At 51.5% G+C, this 15,597-nt stretch overlaps 5 protein-coding genes across 5 annotated transcripts; 2 read left to right on the top strand and 3 right to left on the bottom strand.

Moving 5' to 3' along the window:
- Positions 1 to 917: 917 nt before the first annotated feature.
- Positions 918 to 4,785, top strand: N7539_000181 (GRAM and VASt domain-containing protein; the record flags this gene model as incomplete). Its single annotated transcript, XM_056929785.1, has 2 exons — positions 918 to 1,339; positions 1,410 to 4,785. The coding sequence occupies 2 exons, from the start codon at positions 918 to 920 to the stop codon at positions 4,783 to 4,785; spliced, it is 3,798 nt and encodes a 1,265-aa protein (XP_056794078.1).
- A 685-nt stretch (positions 4,786 to 5,470) lies between these two features.
- N7539_000180 (uncharacterized protein) lies at positions 5,471 to 7,132 on the bottom strand (the record flags this gene model as incomplete). Its single annotated transcript, XM_056929784.1, has 1 exon — positions 5,471 to 7,132. One exon carries the CDS (start codon positions 7,130 to 7,132, stop codon positions 5,471 to 5,473), a length of 1,662 nt encoding a protein of 553 aa, XP_056794077.1.
- Positions 7,133 to 8,061: 929 nt separating this feature from the next.
- N7539_000179 (thioredoxin family protein) lies at positions 8,062 to 8,668 on the top strand (the record flags this gene model as incomplete). The annotated part of the gene is made up of 3 exons (XM_056929783.1): positions 8,062 to 8,104; positions 8,214 to 8,289; positions 8,383 to 8,668. 3 exons carry the CDS (start codon positions 8,062 to 8,064, stop codon positions 8,666 to 8,668), a joined length of 405 nt encoding a protein of 134 aa, XP_056794076.1.
- A 538-nt stretch (positions 8,669 to 9,206) lies between these two features.
- N7539_000178 (hydrophobin family protein) lies at positions 9,207 to 9,751 on the bottom strand (the record flags this gene model as incomplete). The annotated part of the gene is made up of 2 exons (XM_056929782.1): positions 9,207 to 9,263; positions 9,329 to 9,751. The coding sequence occupies 2 exons, from the start codon at positions 9,749 to 9,751 to the stop codon at positions 9,207 to 9,209; spliced, it is 480 nt and encodes a 159-aa protein (XP_056794075.1).
- Positions 9,752 to 13,113: 3,362 nt separating this feature from the next.
- Positions 13,114 to 15,370, bottom strand: N7539_000177 (DUF2985 domain-containing protein; the record flags this gene model as incomplete). The annotated part of the gene is made up of 4 exons (XM_056929781.1): positions 13,114 to 14,012; positions 14,080 to 14,154; positions 14,215 to 14,610; positions 14,683 to 15,370. 4 exons carry the CDS (start codon positions 15,368 to 15,370, stop codon positions 13,114 to 13,116), a joined length of 2,058 nt encoding a protein of 685 aa, XP_056794074.1.
- Between the last annotated feature and the right edge of the window lie 227 nt (positions 15,371 to 15,597).

The following is a 15,597-nucleotide window of genomic DNA, read 5'->3' as shown; positions in this document are numbered from 1 at the left end:
CCGATCTACCAAATGCTGGATTTGTGGACCACCGGACGCAGCACTTTACATCGGCATTCTGAGCGGTGGAGTCAATGGAGAGTGAGACTGTCGAATCGTGCCGCGGCAGACTTGCCAAGTCACTAAGTTGCTACGAGGACGATACTACGAGTCCATACGTTCTTTACGGATTTTTCCTCGAGCCTCTTACTAAATATAATCATTGATCAAGTATTATATGATGAATATGCTAGCAATAGACTGGCGCAAGGTCAAAGAATACCTAAAGTAAGCGTGCTGACTGACTTGAGTAGACTTAAAAGGTTACAGTGGATAAAAAGCGCTTTAACGGCCCTGTGTAATTGTATGTAATCACATACTTATTTAATGAATAATAATATACATACGTATGTCGTTACTCAATAGTCAATAGTTACTCAGTGCGTCGGTGCTTATTGCTTAAAATCGTCGCTACCCAATATGACACATTCGATATCCAATACTCACCATTGAATATTGGATATCCAGAGAGATGTTACAATACCATACTGGTTTCTTAATCTAGTACTGTTACACCGTAATGCCAAGTAGAACTCCAGTTGACGAGAGCAGCAGCTTCGGGTGTCACTACGTAATCGTATTCGATGACACCTGACAAAAGTGGCTGACTGCCGGAGAGTCCAGAACTTGGGAGCTGAGTTCCCCCACGTTGCAGATAGAGCACCAGAGCAGCCTCCGTCGTTTTCAGTCTTCATTACCCTCAACCTGTTTCTTTTCAATGTGGCCCCCGTCCGGCTCTTTTCACTAGCCATTCTGCGAATCGAGGCGAAGACTCTCTGGGAACGATACGCTGAGTTGATGCAAAAAGCTGACGTACAATATTCAGCTGGTCTGCCTGCCTAGCTCAACGCGCGATTTATCCTCCGCACCCTGGCAGCATGGGCGACTCTGCGTCGTCCAGCCTGGGAGAGGCCAACAACAGACCTCTCCGGGCCTGGACCATGGCAGCCAATTCCGACGCAATGGACCGTACGAGCCGCAGCATGGATCGGTCCTCTATCGAATCCTCCGAGCGGCCTAAAAGTCAAGGAGGCGACGCTGCCGACTCCGCAAAGACCGGCCTCGGCGGATTCTCGAAACTCATCAGCTCTCGAAGAAAGAAAAAGAACAAGAAGCACAGTGACGAGCTCCAAGGCGATGCGACCTCTATTCCAGAAATTGCCCTCGAACATCGCCTGAGTCAAAGCCAGTCCAACGACTCGCGCAGCAGCGCCTCCGGCGTCCAGTCATCGAATACCAGCTCTGCTTTCCCAGAGACTGACGGCATCAATCTCTTGACCGACGATTCTGAGCCTGAGAGGTAAGTTTGTCAATCGTCTTTTGACGCCAGCTCGAGATCATTTGGACTAAGTGCAATTCGGCGACATTAGGACCCCGCCACTTACCTCACGCAACTCCCATACGGGCTTCTACACCCTATCCTCCCCGCTTATCAAAGCCGCCCCTGTCGACGCTGACAACACAACAACAGACCAGATCAATCCCGGCTCTGCTGTCAGCGGTGTGAGTGGTGCCGAATCTGAACCCACGCTGGTTCACGCAGGAGAACACTCTTCGAGACGCGGCACCCGGTCAAGCATGAACCTGGACGTTCCGGCTGATGCGAGCAGTAAGCGCCGCAGTTCCTCGCCAGGAAGACGAATCAAGGAGGCGCTAGGCACTTCCGATACGAAAAATTCAAATTCCAAGGACGACGCGTCCGTGAAGTCTGGAAGCAGCAAAAGCGGTCGAAGCTTGTTCAACAGTCGCCGGAGCAGCCTTTCCGCCAAGCGCGCTTCAAACGCATCAGACGTTCCTCCGCCACTACCTCAACCCATTCGGACAGATCTCGTCGATGAGCAGCCTCGCGAAAGAACATTACAAGCAAGCCCCCTGCCCAAAACTCCGCCCCACACTGCAGTTCCTGCACCCGAGACCACTATCACGCCTCCGACACCTACGGACCATCGTCCCCTCAATCCCACATTAATATCGAATGTCATGACCGATTCCCCAGAGTCCATCAAGTCCCGGGCTTCTATGTCAGGGCCCGAGCCTGGCATCACCGTAAGCCCTTCTGGCACCATGATTTCTCATCGCAGGGCACGTTCAGCCTCGGCCGCTCATGTCCCTAGCAAGTTATCCACCTCTGTGACCGCGCTGAGTCCACTTGAAGAAGCCAAAACACCCAAAGTAGGGTCGGGTCCGCAAGGCGGGCAAGGCGGGTTCTTTTCGTCCGTTTTCTCGGTAGCTCAAAACGCAGCCACGTCATTGAGCAACACTCTGAACTCGCAACAAAAGAGCCGCACGAATACCCCTGCTGCCAACCAGAAGGCAGACAATTCGAATTCTCAAGAGAACAACGAACCGTCAGATCACACCAACAAAGGGGAGGAACAGCAGCCGACTACCGTCGAGACGCTGGGTTCTGGGAACCTGAACTTCAGCCACCTAGGCATCGAAAATGCCAGCGGAGAAGGAATCTTGGGCGCAGATGGAGGCGTCACCTCGAAGCAAAGTCGTTCCGCAAATCGGCGCAGGAAACCGACTATGAGTGAGCGCGACGAAGAGGCGGCGCGACTGGAACATCAGCGAGCAGCCCGCGCCGTGCACCAGGCGTATGAAAAACCTGAATCTTCCGTGGTAGGCTCCCCAAGTGATGATACGTTAGATGTCCAATCCACCGTATCTTTGTCAAGGGAAAGTGCATTCGCAGGTGATCAAACACCTCCGAGCGGCAGCGTCGTCGATGGCGATATTGGCAGCGGCAGCGTTAGGAGAACTGGGAGTGTGCGTAGCCGCCTTGCACGCCGCCACCGGGGTTCCTCTGGTGCAACTGCCTCAACTATCGGCGCAATCGGGGCCAGTGCTTTGGCGCTTGGGGTCCCGGGGGCCAATGCCAGTGTACACCGGCTTACGGGCTTTGCTGTCGCTAGTAAAAAACGGAACAGGGACTTTCATCAATTGTTCCGAAGTGTGCCTGAAGATGATTTCTTGATCGAAGATTACAGTTGTGCACTTCAGCGTGAAATCATTCTGGCCGGCCGGATCTACATCTCCGAGGGCCACATCTGTTTCTCGAGCAATATTCTTGGCTGGGTGACTACGCTTGTCATCAGCTTCGATGAGATAGTTGCCGTTGAAAAAGAGAACACTGCCATGGTATTCCCCAACGCAATTGCGATTCAAACTCTCCATGCTCGTCATACATTCCGCAGTTTACTAAGTCGGGAGTCGACCTACGATCTGATGGTCAACATCTGGAAAATCAACCATCCCTCCCTCAAGAGCTCGGTGAATGGTACGCGAGTAACCGATGGTACTGGCGATAAGACGGAGAAGGTCGGGGAGGCCGACTCGGAAAGCGAGGAGTCTGATGAAGATGAGGTGTATGATGAGGATGAGGAAGGTGACATGGCGGACAACTTTTTCGAAGCTGGTGCCAGCGCCAATGCAAGCGAGAGGTCCTTGATCGGTCGTGGGGGTTTAAGTCGTCAAGCCTCTGGCAACCTAGCCACTTCACCTGCTCCTGCTACTGCATCGAATGGAAACACAGATGCTAAGAACGGTGAAAAGCCTGCGGCGTCGAAAGAATCGGATTTCCCCGGACCAGCAACGCACGCTCCTACCGAATACACCGAACCTGATGGCCAGTATGAAAAAGTCATCAAGGACGAGGTCATTCCCGCTCCGCTAGGGAAGGTTTACACGCTTGTTTTCGGGCCTGCATCCGGAGACTTCATGACTAAATTCCTTGTCGACAATCAAAAATCTGGCGAATTGAATTTTGAAGGCACTTCCAAGGGACTGAGCAACGACAGCCGAACCCGCAAATACTCGTATATCAAGCCTCTCTCTGGTTCCATCGGTCCCAAACAAACCAAGTGTATCAGCACAGAAACGCTGGATTTCTTGGATCTGGAGAAGGCCGTTCTTGTGACCCTGAGCACTCAGACACCAGACGTACCTAGCGGAAATGTTTTCGCAACTAAAACCAAATACCTCTTCACCTGGGCTCCTAATAATCAGACACGCTTCTTGATGACATGTACAATTGAATGGACAGGAAAGAGCTGGCTGAAAGGCCCCATCGAGAAGGGAGCCATCGATGGCCAGACCTCTTTCGGTACTGAGCTCTTGAAGACCCTCAAGGTCGCAGTTGTACCGCGAGGTCGAACCAACGGTGCCACGAAGGGCAAGGGTCGACGTAAGAAGGGTGGTTCAGCGCCCAGCGAGAGTGCCGCGAGCGCTGACTCAAAGCATGCGGTGGACTCGGCACCGAGCCAGAACAAGATCTGGGGCATAGCTCAGCCCCAATGGACTGCTAATGTGGCAATTCTGATTGTGGTACTTCTGCTGTACCTGGTCTTTTTCCGGGCGCCCTTCTCATCCACAAGACAAGGCCATGATGCTGGCTTCTCTGGACTGAGTCTTCCTCAAAGGCTCGCTGCTTACGAGGAAATGTGGCACCGGGAAGAGAGTGAGCTGTGGAACTGGCTGGAGGATCGGGTGGGTATGGATGGCATGACATTCCCAGTGGTTTCCAACCGTGATCCCGATAACCAGACTGGTCGCAAGAGCTTTCGCATCAGTCCTTCGGCCGAGCGTGATCTGATTTCTCGCATTCGAGATGAACAGGTCTCTGACCGAGAAATGGATCACGCGATTCGGACGACTCGTCAGAGACTTGACGTCCTTGAGCAAATGATGAGTAATCGCAAAGCTGAACGCGTGTCCGCTAGTGAGCCACTTCAAAGCGAGCTGTAAGGATGCTGCGCGTATGAAGTGCAAAGAAACACCTTCTCACCAAACGGCGGCCTCTCATTTTCTGCAAATCTTTTGTTGCCTCTTACATCACTTTCCTTCAACAACTCTTTCTAACCCATCCATCTCTCGTTGGCGTCTGCTGGCAGTCACAACGAGCACTCGCTTCCCCAAAAGCATTTCCTTTGCGTCATCTGTATTGTATCCACTGACTTTCATTCCTTATACCCACACTTGCCAACACTTGAACTTTCAATTCACGGCTCAATTGCTTTGCATAAGCATCAATCATTGCCTTTCTTACCGTCACCCGTCTGTCTGCGACCTTGATTCGCGTGCATTTCCTAGTCTAAGTTCTTTTTCTTGGTCGTTCTTGTCTTGTTCTCCGTCCGTATGTAGATCAGCGCGAAAGATTTTTCAAGTAAATATTGGAAACATGCAAATTCTTGACAAATACTCAGTTGCCCTTGAATTGGATGACTAGGTAGTTAGCTTTAGCTGTGCTTACACAGCAAATTGCAGAATTCATACTAAACTGATGTAATTCCGAGTCAAAGGCGAAGATGGTTCGAATTCCACATGGTGCATGACATCAATAGCTCGTATACAGGTAACCGACAAGGGTGCGCGTCCAGCTAAAGACTACATGGCAGGCTGACTATGAACAAGTAAGATGGCATCGAACCTATCAGATCGATGATCCAGACAGCTCCATCCCTAGGTTGGAACCACTTTCCACTGATAGCTGCTCCGTCTTGGCCCGAATGATAGCCTTGTTTCTGCTCATCGAAGTCTTCCATGGTCGAACGGCAGAGTTGAAGATATCGTCAATCTGCTCCAAGGTTAGACCAGCAGTCTCGGGAACCAACAAGTAGGCCAACACCCCGATGAACACGGTAACTGCTGCGTAGAAATAGCCGACATTGGGACCCATGTTCCCATAATTCACGTCCAGCATGTAGGGCGTCCAGAACATAGCCCCAAACGAGAAGATTCCATAAAGACTGGTGGTATGCGCTTGACCATACGTTCGAAGCCTCACGCTGTGCATCTCGACAGCGGCGAGGCCTGCACTTGGTGCGATGGTTCCACCAAATACGAAAGACCACAGGCAAAGGAAGACCACCACAACAATCTTGGAGACCTCGCCTGATCCGAGAGCACTGCTGATCGCAGAGAAGATGAGCATGCAGACTGCCATGGCACTGTATCCGGAGAGGATGGCAAATCGACGTCCCGCATATTCCACGATGAAGGGACCAAGGGCAGCTCCACCGAGAATGCAAAGCGCTATGATCACATTGATGAGATATGGATCATGGATCCCAACACCCTTGAGAAATAGTGCTGCATATGGCTGGACGAATTGGATACCGGTGATGGAAAGACCAATCATAATGAGAGCGGAAGTCCACGTTCGACGAAGATGGGGCTTTGAGTAGATCTCGTACCATGTCGACGCAGCGAAGTTTGCTCGTTCAGCTTTGATGTGTGCTTTCACCTCATTGATCTGAGACGTGATCTCAGGCGAGTTGGCCGGGATTCGATACAACAGACTAAAGGCCCTGCGAGCATCTTTTTCCCTATTCTCGTTGTCGTTCAAGATCCACCGAGGGGATTCCGGAAGCGTAAGGATCCCAGCGCCGAGGATGATGCCTAGTGGAATCTGGGCTAGAATTGGAATCTTCCACTGCCAGTTGTTGTCTGGCTCTAGGCGTGCAGATCCTGCACAGACTGCAGCTGCCGAAAGATTGCCAAGCGCCAGACCAACATTATAGATTCCTAGTGCGAGCCCACGCTTGCTGGCAACAATGCACTCTGAGCCATACGCCAGAGAAGCAGAGATAAGCTGTCCCAGTCCAAGTGCACCGACACACTTGCACACCATGAAGTGCAAGAAGGTGCGCCGCGAGCCATCACCGGTTCCCAGCATTCCAGCTGCCCCAACAACTGCAAGCAAAGACCCGATCTGAATGGATCCACGACGACCAGTGTATCTTCCCGTCAAAGCTGAAAGAGCGCCTCCGACCCCAATGAATAAATAGTTCAAGCTGATGAGGGATTGTTGCAGCGGCGTGAGTGAGCACACCTCAGTGATGCGGCCTGAAGTCGAATCCAACTCCTGGTGGCAGGTTCCAAAGGCTTTCTGATATGACGGCATGATCAACACAGTGCCTGAAAAGCCTTCATCAAAAGTGGTGTGCCATGCTGCAAAAGCTACCCAGAGCGAGACCCGAAGCATGTTGGTGACTGAATTTGCGTTACTGGCATTTTCCACTGAGGAAGGGTCGTTGAACTCCTCAGGTTGAACCACGGAATGCTTCTCAGGATCTGTCTTCAGACCCTTCATTTTCGAAGAGGCCAAGCTTGAGGATGTAAGGTAGAGCCCGAAGATGTGAAACGATACTTGGAGAAGTGAAGCGTGTGATGATAGGTGATATGCTGAGGCTGGCGAAACCGTGTCTGTCGCGCAAGCTTGGAGCGGTACGACAGTGAGTCTGCTGTTATAGTACCTTCCAAACGTCAGTCAGGCCCATCGTACCTTTCCAGTGTCACTTAGCATACCTCAAAAGCCGCGCATATCCGCTTCATCACCAAGAATGTTCACCCTTCAGAGCTGACCAATCTTTGCTCCAGGACTAATCCACACAGTCACTGCAGTCGTGGTTAGTCTCGCAGCTCTTTCTTGATCTCTTCGATTTGAGCTTTTTCATGCGTACTCCCCGGCCAGATCGGCAGATGTTGAAGAGTTCATTGGCGTCTACGAAGCTTGGTCGTTGTATGAGCGGTACCTTCGGTGTCACTCCTGTTGAGCAATTTCGGCATTGAACCATAGTGGGAAGATTGGCTTCCTGTAGATCTACGTGACCAGAGTGACGCATGATTCTTGACGTAGCTTCGCCATATGAACACATTTCCACACGTGATCGGTCCTCAATGGCTCTCTGGATTCGACTGATGAGTTCATTCCGGGAGTGCCAATCAAGCCATTAGATTATGGAAAGGCGAGAAGCAAGCAATAGGCCTTGATCTCAAGGCGAAAGTTGCTCATGATCCCTGACAATTTATCAAGCGAGAAAGGCGACATCAGTCTTATCGAGTCTCCGTGGAAATCAGCGGAACCCAGAGGATGATGAGGCTGTGATGTTGCTGCTCTTCAAACTGTGTAGTGTGTGTTGGGTAAGTTAATGGTGTATACTTGCTAATTGCGTAATCACGTGCGATATCGCCTCATCGGACTCCACATTCACCCGCATTTCTTCCCCGAAGCAACCCACCATGGAGCTGTCCACTTTGCTCATCCTCGCTGCGGTTTTCATCGGTAAGTCCAAGTGCGATTTTGTGCCATGTCGCAGAGAACATGCTCTGCAAAGGATGCTTTCTACAATATCATAGCAAGGGCACGGCTGAATGACGTGGTCTCGGTGTAGCTTTCCGCATCTACCAGGCCCGAAGCGCCGCCTCGACACCCATCATGTCTCACGGAAAGGTCTCCAACATTGACAAGTAAGTCGACCTCCCAAGCAAGCTCACCAAGCAAAGCCAGCACAATCCGACAATCATGGACCAATTGCTAATGTTCTCATTTTGCGCATACAGCGAGGTCATCTTCAAGGCCCTTGTCTCGTCCGGCCCTGTGCTCGTGGATTTCTACGCCACCTGGTGTGGACCGTGCAAGGCAGTGGCTCCCAAGATTGGCGAGTTCAGCGAAAAGTACGAGAAGATTCGCTTCCTGCAGGTGGATGTTGACAAGATGCGTGGGACGGCGCAGCAATTCAATGTCACTGCGATGCCTACTTTTGTGATGATGAAGGACGGACAGGAAGTGCAGCGTGTCCGGGGCGCAGACCTCAAGTCAATTGAGGAGTGGTTGCAGAAGCAGTAGATATGGACGTTGCACTACGGGGAGTGATTTTTGCATGCCTGAGTCAGGCCCTGTGGGAAATTGAGAAATACTTGACATAGGGGAAGAGAATTGGTAATAATTCAATCTCCGACTGCCGTGGTGTCAGGATTGTAGTTGACAGTGGTCTTTTGGAATAAGCTCATGGGTGAACGGTCCCAAGAAACGCTGCTCCGAGAATTGTTGTCGCGACGCGGGGTCATTGCCCAGAGGGAGGAACATATGGAGTACATCGACAGATAATCCAAAAACAACAGGACTTTACAGCTTCCAAATAATAATACGACAGATGCCATACGGCCAGGTGGTTACAACAAGAGAAATGGCCATGCATTACAAAGAAAGCCAAGTAGGGGTGGACTTTTAATATCCTCACAGATTCATTGATTAGAAGAATAGATACAAGCTCAATGGTACATAGCCATAAGAGAACCAGCTATTAAGAAAGAAAGATCGGGGAAAGGAAGTACTGAGATAGACACGAATCCCAATCCGACAGGGGAGAAACGAAGAAACCCGTTTACAGAACGGAGCCGAGAGCAACGCAAGGAAGAGCGGCGCCGACGAGGTCGTTGCTCTGTGGGAGAGAAGAAGGTCAGTATTGCCACGAAAGCTGAGAGATGGACGATGGAAAGCACATACGGCGTTGCCAGGGCTGTTGGCGCAGCAAGCTATGTTCTGCTTGCACTTCTGGTTGATCAGATCCTGGATGGGGACGGCGATCAGGATGGGGATCTGAGCATCGAGCTTGGAGCACTGCTCGAAGAGACCAGCACCCTCGGCGCCAGAGCCGGAACCGATCAGGTTGGAGAGCAGACCGCCACCAATGCCAGAGTTGACGTCGGTGGTGTCACCGGCGTAGGTGGCCTTGTTGCAGCAGGACAGCTGAGCCTGGTCACCGCACTTCGCCTGGGCCTCCTGAACGGTCATGCTGGAGGGAACGTGCCAGCGGACATCGCTGTCATTCTGGGCGCGAAGGCCGTTGGCGCTGGTGGACTGGTCGGCAGGGAGAGCGACAGCGAGGGCAGCGAGGCCGAGGAAGATGGAGCTGGTGGTGAACTGCATTTTGATGGGTGTAGAAGAAATTAAAGATTATTCTTTTGATAGAAAACGGTAATAGAGATGAGAGATTGGAAGGAAGATGGAAGTGATAGTGAGAGAGAAGAGAATGATCTGAGATGAAGAACTGACCTTGGCGCTTCCACGGCCTGCCTTTTATCTTCTTGAGGACCCGACTGTGTTGAGTCGGGTCCATATGTTGTTTCTCTCTCATGGTGACTCTCAACAAGCCCTCCATCTCTGCGGCTGGAATGCCTGAAGCAAGGGCGCGGCCAGGATAAGCTCACTTCCAAGCCTGGGCGCTTGCAAGGGGATTGATTGTACGGCCTGGCCAAGAATCAGAGGAACATTTTGGTGCAATCACAACGCCCCTGCCCCTGAGCAGAGCTTTCCAGGGCCCTGCATTCCAGCGAGTTCATGGTATCCGAGACATTTGGCCCAGCCTTGCAATGTTGAGTGTCCACTAACGAAGCCAGTGACCTGCACCCCAAGACTAGTTCCAGGGTCCGCTGCAGATGACGGTGTAGAGCACGCGCTGTCGATCTTGTCTTGGCTAATTGATTCGAACATGCAGCATTTGCCATGTCAATATCCACTTGCAAGCGCTGGATGCAAGCATCGAGTGACCGGGCGGTGGTAAATCACTGCAGAGTACAAAGGATCATTGCTTTGATCCACGCCACGCAGGCTTTTGGCCTTCCGCGGTTTGTTTGACTAGTAATGTTGCGATCTAGGATTGAGCATGTTGAGTTGAAGCTCCAGCGCGGAGCCGCAATGAATCCTCAAGGGAGCTCACGACCACCCCTAAAGACCCTCTCCGTGGCATAGATCCAGTCGGATACTAGGAGTCCATCAAGATTGATAAAAACTAAAGGCCTCGAAATGTGCATGAAGAGTGGGGACCGACGGGCTTTGATCCAGATACGTGCATCGAGTCTGTGGAATCTGTGGCTTCTGTGGAACTGTGGAGTCGTGGGCTTTGTAGAAGTGAACAGTCGCCGTTGCTGCAACGCCTCTGCACTGCCAACTGAACTGGAGAGGAGCTTCACTCGGCCCGAGCTTTCGCATCGTTCAGGCTCGGGCAGATCCGCCCCTGTCGATCTTTGCCAGCTCTTAAGCTCCGCAACTTAATCGCCAAAACAGGATATTCAAATACCAGCCACATTGCTCGGTGAAATGTGATGATCGGCCACCAAATAGGCTGCATGGATCGTCAACGGCATGATCCACCCCATCAAGGCTCGAATATTTTCGAATGTCTCGACCTCATTGCAATCAAAGTCGCGGCGTTGTTAGCGGCAATGTTGAATGTCGAGCCGTTGGAAGATGTTAACTTGACCCGCTGAGAGTGGAACTTCGGGAGGCCTCATCCCCATGTTCAGACTCAGTAGTGAGCAATTTGGAGGCATCTGGGGCATGAGAGTTGTGAGACAATGCTGCTGGGAGCAGAGCCCGGGAGTTATCACTCTCTCTCTCTCTCTCTCTCTCTCTTCCTCTCTCAAAATTACGGGGGCCACCATTAGATTGCAGGGCGTGTTCGGTGCCCCTTGTTAAGCAGTGATCAACAAGACCGTGGTCCGTTGATAGAGTAACGGGCAGAACGAGAGCCGAGCGACTGCGTCCTGCATGAGTGCAGCAAGGTCCTCTGCAATATCAGTTGGAGATAATGACAATGGTCCAGAGGATCACATACTCTTCGAATCGCATTCTCTTCATAGTTACCGTATTGTTGTGTAGCAACCATCTAGTGAGCCACCTGTGCATCTGCCCTTGGGCCGGGGCGCATGTGACTCCTTCTATGAAGTCTGAATTGCTTGGCTGATTTCACATAGACTTCTTGGACAGGATTCAAGGCATCTCGGTCATTTACCTGTGCTTGATCCTGTCTACTCGACACAATTTTGTTCACGCTTCGGTCCCGAGGACGGGCATGGATTAACTAGCCTGTTCATACCTGTAACCTACGTAGTCAGATGACAGCGGGTGGCACCTTGTGAGTGAAAACTGCGTGGTGTCCATAGGTAGACATTTTCCAATCTCAGTAGGTTTATTGTGATTCTCAAGCTTGATACAGGCTAGTAACCTTCGGGCAGACAGTTATATATTCCAGGAATCCTGGAGGCCGCTTTCACATATTGAGTCAAGGACCAACATTAGGTCACAATCAAGTAGGTGTACTGGATCATCATGGCCCAGGACAGCCTGGAGGATATCCATTTTACATGTGGAACTTTTACCTATTCATTCTTTTTGGTTTAGAAACAGATTTGTGCCGGATATGAGAATACAAGACTCTGCTAGAGGACACGAGGGTATGCAATCACTTCCAGATCTTGAGCCGCAACCCTCAGTTAGGCAGGTACTGGTCCGAACTATGGGTGTTCCAAATCAATGTGAGCGGGTCGGCTAGTTTTATATTTCTTGTGGACCGGATAAGCTACCCCAGGCACGACTAGATTCCAAATGTGTATAATGCATGTCATTGATGAGGTTACCCACCTGGACAATATACTCTTACACGTAAGAGCCATTTGTGAAGACCCATCGCTGTTCAGTTTTAGTCAGCCATAAGGTCAGAGACATACGCCAAGATATGAATAGTGGGGGAAAAGAATACAGAAAGACCTGCCTTGGTCGTGTCCAGTGGTGGAATCCACACGCAGGAACGTCTCGCTCGAAAGATGCTACCGAGATGGCTAATGCCGGACAAATGACCGCTCATTCACCACTTAGTGGAGGTTGCCTCCGGTAACCCCGTCCAGATCAAATCAACTACATTGGATGTAGCGACTCTCACGTACGAACCTGACACCATGGCCACTGGGCATAGCGACATGTAGTCAATGGGTTTGACCCGGCTTTGCAGGAGGAGAGATCACCCATGATGCTGTGTTCTACGAGATAGGTCTGATACGAAAGCCTGAAAAGGCCAGGACTAGGTAAAAATCACTTTGTGTAGTAGGGATATGTGGGAGAAAGATGAATTACTCGATTAGCTCACGGGGTACACGGCCCCCCAGATCGAACGAGTCACAGGTATCACGGATGGAAAACTATGGGACAAGCAAAGTAGTACAGCCAAGCCGATGAGAAGTTCACATCGGAGTGAAGGCCAGGCCTACCAACATGTGTTGGAGTCGCTAGAAGAGAAATGGAAAAGCACAATGACAAAAACACAAAACCAAAAGCAATGTTCAAAGTCGTGAGAATTGCGAGGCTGGTATCATGTGTCGCGTGAGACAAACAAAACAAAGTGCGACGGGAAAGGCTCTAGATCTATTATGTGCAAGAAGGTGAGGTCCAGGACGGCCAGGACTCAAGAGAAGCAACGATCGCGGGGGTCATTTGATATAGCAAAGCTCGCGTGTTCATACCCTACTGAAAGGGTCAGGGCGCTCCTCGATCGGACTGATAGGTTCATGATGGACGGGCCCCTGGCTTTGAGCAGCTGTCTGGCCTGATCGCCCGTCCGGCGGGATCGTGGTGTTTTGGTTTTCGTATCGAGTTGCTTGCATGCTGTTGCGTTCGGTCCGAGGAGACTGCATACTTTTGCGCTCCTCGTTGGGCAGTTGCATGCTCTTCCGCTCTTCCTCTTCCTTGACTTTACGTTTCTCCATTTTCTTCATTGCTTCTTCGGTCAACTCCTGGCGGAACAGGCGCTCGACCACATCCTTCTTGCGCGTGCGTCGATCACCAATCATGATCAAAATACCGCCACTAATGTTGCAAGTGATCGAGCAGCACAGAATGACCGTGGTCAATGCAAAAGGTCGCTCACCCGGAGTTTCCATACTCCAGGTACATGCGCCCAAAGCCATCTGTAACAGGGAATGGCAGTCGAGGAGAGTAACAATGGCGATAAGAATGCGCAGAGGGAAAGCGTGATGAGTGACGGTCTCGTGGGGCTTGTAAAAGGTATGCGACTTGGCAAACTTGGCCTGGTGATGCATGAGCCGCTCTTGCTGGCGGGCATCTAGTACGGTATATTCGACTTCTTCTTCCTTCTTGGGCTCGCTCAATTCACCCTCAGTCTCGGCATCGTTTTCGTGCTGTGCAGGCAGATCATTCTTGTCCTTGAGATTAGGAAGATTGCGCTTCTCTCGAATCTTCCAAGTCAGCATCGTGTAGTGTGCGATATAGATCATGTGATAAGTGTCGACGGCTCGGAACGGAGCCAGGCCGTCACCCATGATAGCAAACAAAGCCACAAGAACATTGTCAATGACATTGATGACGTAGAGTTGTTTTCCTCCAACGTTGATCCACCCTAGATAGTGTTAGTGGGATTTTGATTGGATACAGTAGAACTTTTCCATCAAAGCTATTTTACATACCGATCAAGAATAGCACCCAGGCAAGACCGAACAGCGTGATGAGTGTCGCGTAGAGGGTGACGAGAAACCCAAGCGCTAGAAGTCAATGTTAGTCTCAGACTCGTCCGTATCGCATGATGCGAGCCCAATACTTACGTCTTCGCACATACTGTCCGAATCCCTTCATGGACCGCTTGAATTTAGAGCGGCGCGAGTGGAGCATGTGTCGGACGTGGTCGTTCAATTCGGCAAAGTCCTCTCGAGTCCAGCCCTCGAGCTCATGGCCATCAGGTAGAACGGCATACCGCGGACCTTCGACAATAGATGACATGCTGGAGAATGGTTGCAATTGATCTAACCTGGGCCGGTCCGGCTTCGGCCCCCTCTGGATCGATTCCGCCTCGTCTGCGGACGTCGCGCCCTGTTCTTCGTCGGACGGAGGCGCTCGTGAGATTTGGTATGTGGGCATGCGATTGATGAAGCCTCCCAGGTTGGGAATGAAGAGCGAGTTTTGAACGTTCGTCAGAGTCGACAAAGCAGAGACCTCCGGGTCTGATAAAGAAGATCACAGTGTTAGCCTTGTCAATCAATTTTTACTCAACGAGTCATATGCGAAAGACCTACCGATCACGTCCAGTACATCAACCACATGCGACCCGTATTCACCAGATCCTTGCGCCTGCGCCGGTGGTGGTTTTTGTTGTTGCTGTTGCTGTTGCTGTTGTTGAGCACCCGGGCCGAGCAACGATGGCGCCTCGCCTACGGTAGACGCGCGATTCCATCCAAATCGGTTCAATGTAGCCATGCTTGCTCGTCGAAGTGGATTGCGCGACGGAACGCGATGAATGACCTGGGGTGGCTGTTGGAGTTCATCGGGCCCTTGGTCGGCAACCTGTGGTGGCCGGTTCACGCCCGACCTGGAATCATAGTGCACCGGTTCCTCTGTGATGAACCCCATCCGTGTCGACCCTCGAGTTGCTCCATTTTGAGAGGGAAAGTTCCATGTTGCTGGTCGAGGCTCCGAACTGCTTCGTCGTCGACCCGCGGTGCCAGACTCATCCTCTTCTTGAACGGGGGATTGAATGGAGACTTGCCGGGCCAGCGGAGCGCCCGGTGGATGATCGAAGAGCGACAGGTCTATCGAAGGAATTGATGGCAGACGATTGAGGCGGATACTCGGTCGGCGAGAGCGGTTTGAAAGCGCCCGTGGTCGCTGTGGTTGCTGATGGGGAGCAGTTGCTTCGGTCGGCTGGAGCTGATCAGAGACATGGGGCTGGACCGTCGCGCGCTCTGCAGGCTCGATGGGATCCATCGAGTCAAGTGACCGTTTTGACCGTTTCGCAAGAGCAACGACCACGGGATTTAGGATGTACCTTGGCAAAGTGAAACGCAGCAGAGATTTGGGAAAGGAGTTCCAATCTTTCAGGATACTTTGGGGGTGTGAACCGAAGGTTAAGTAAGATATTATTCAGCCAGTGAGTCTGCGCTTGCAGATCCCAAGTTGGGGAGGGGCGACACAGTTGGAAATCCTTTTGCTGA

The sequence above is a fragment of the Penicillium diatomitis genome (genome assembly GCF_028827545.1).
Source record: "Penicillium diatomitis strain IBT 30728 chromosome Unknown utg000001l_segment0_segment0, whole genome shotgun sequence".
NCBI lineage: Eukaryota > Fungi > Ascomycota > Eurotiomycetes > Eurotiales > Aspergillaceae > Penicillium > Penicillium diatomitis.
Note: the sequence above shows the minus strand (reverse complement) of the source record. Positions and strands in the feature narration are given on the sequence as shown.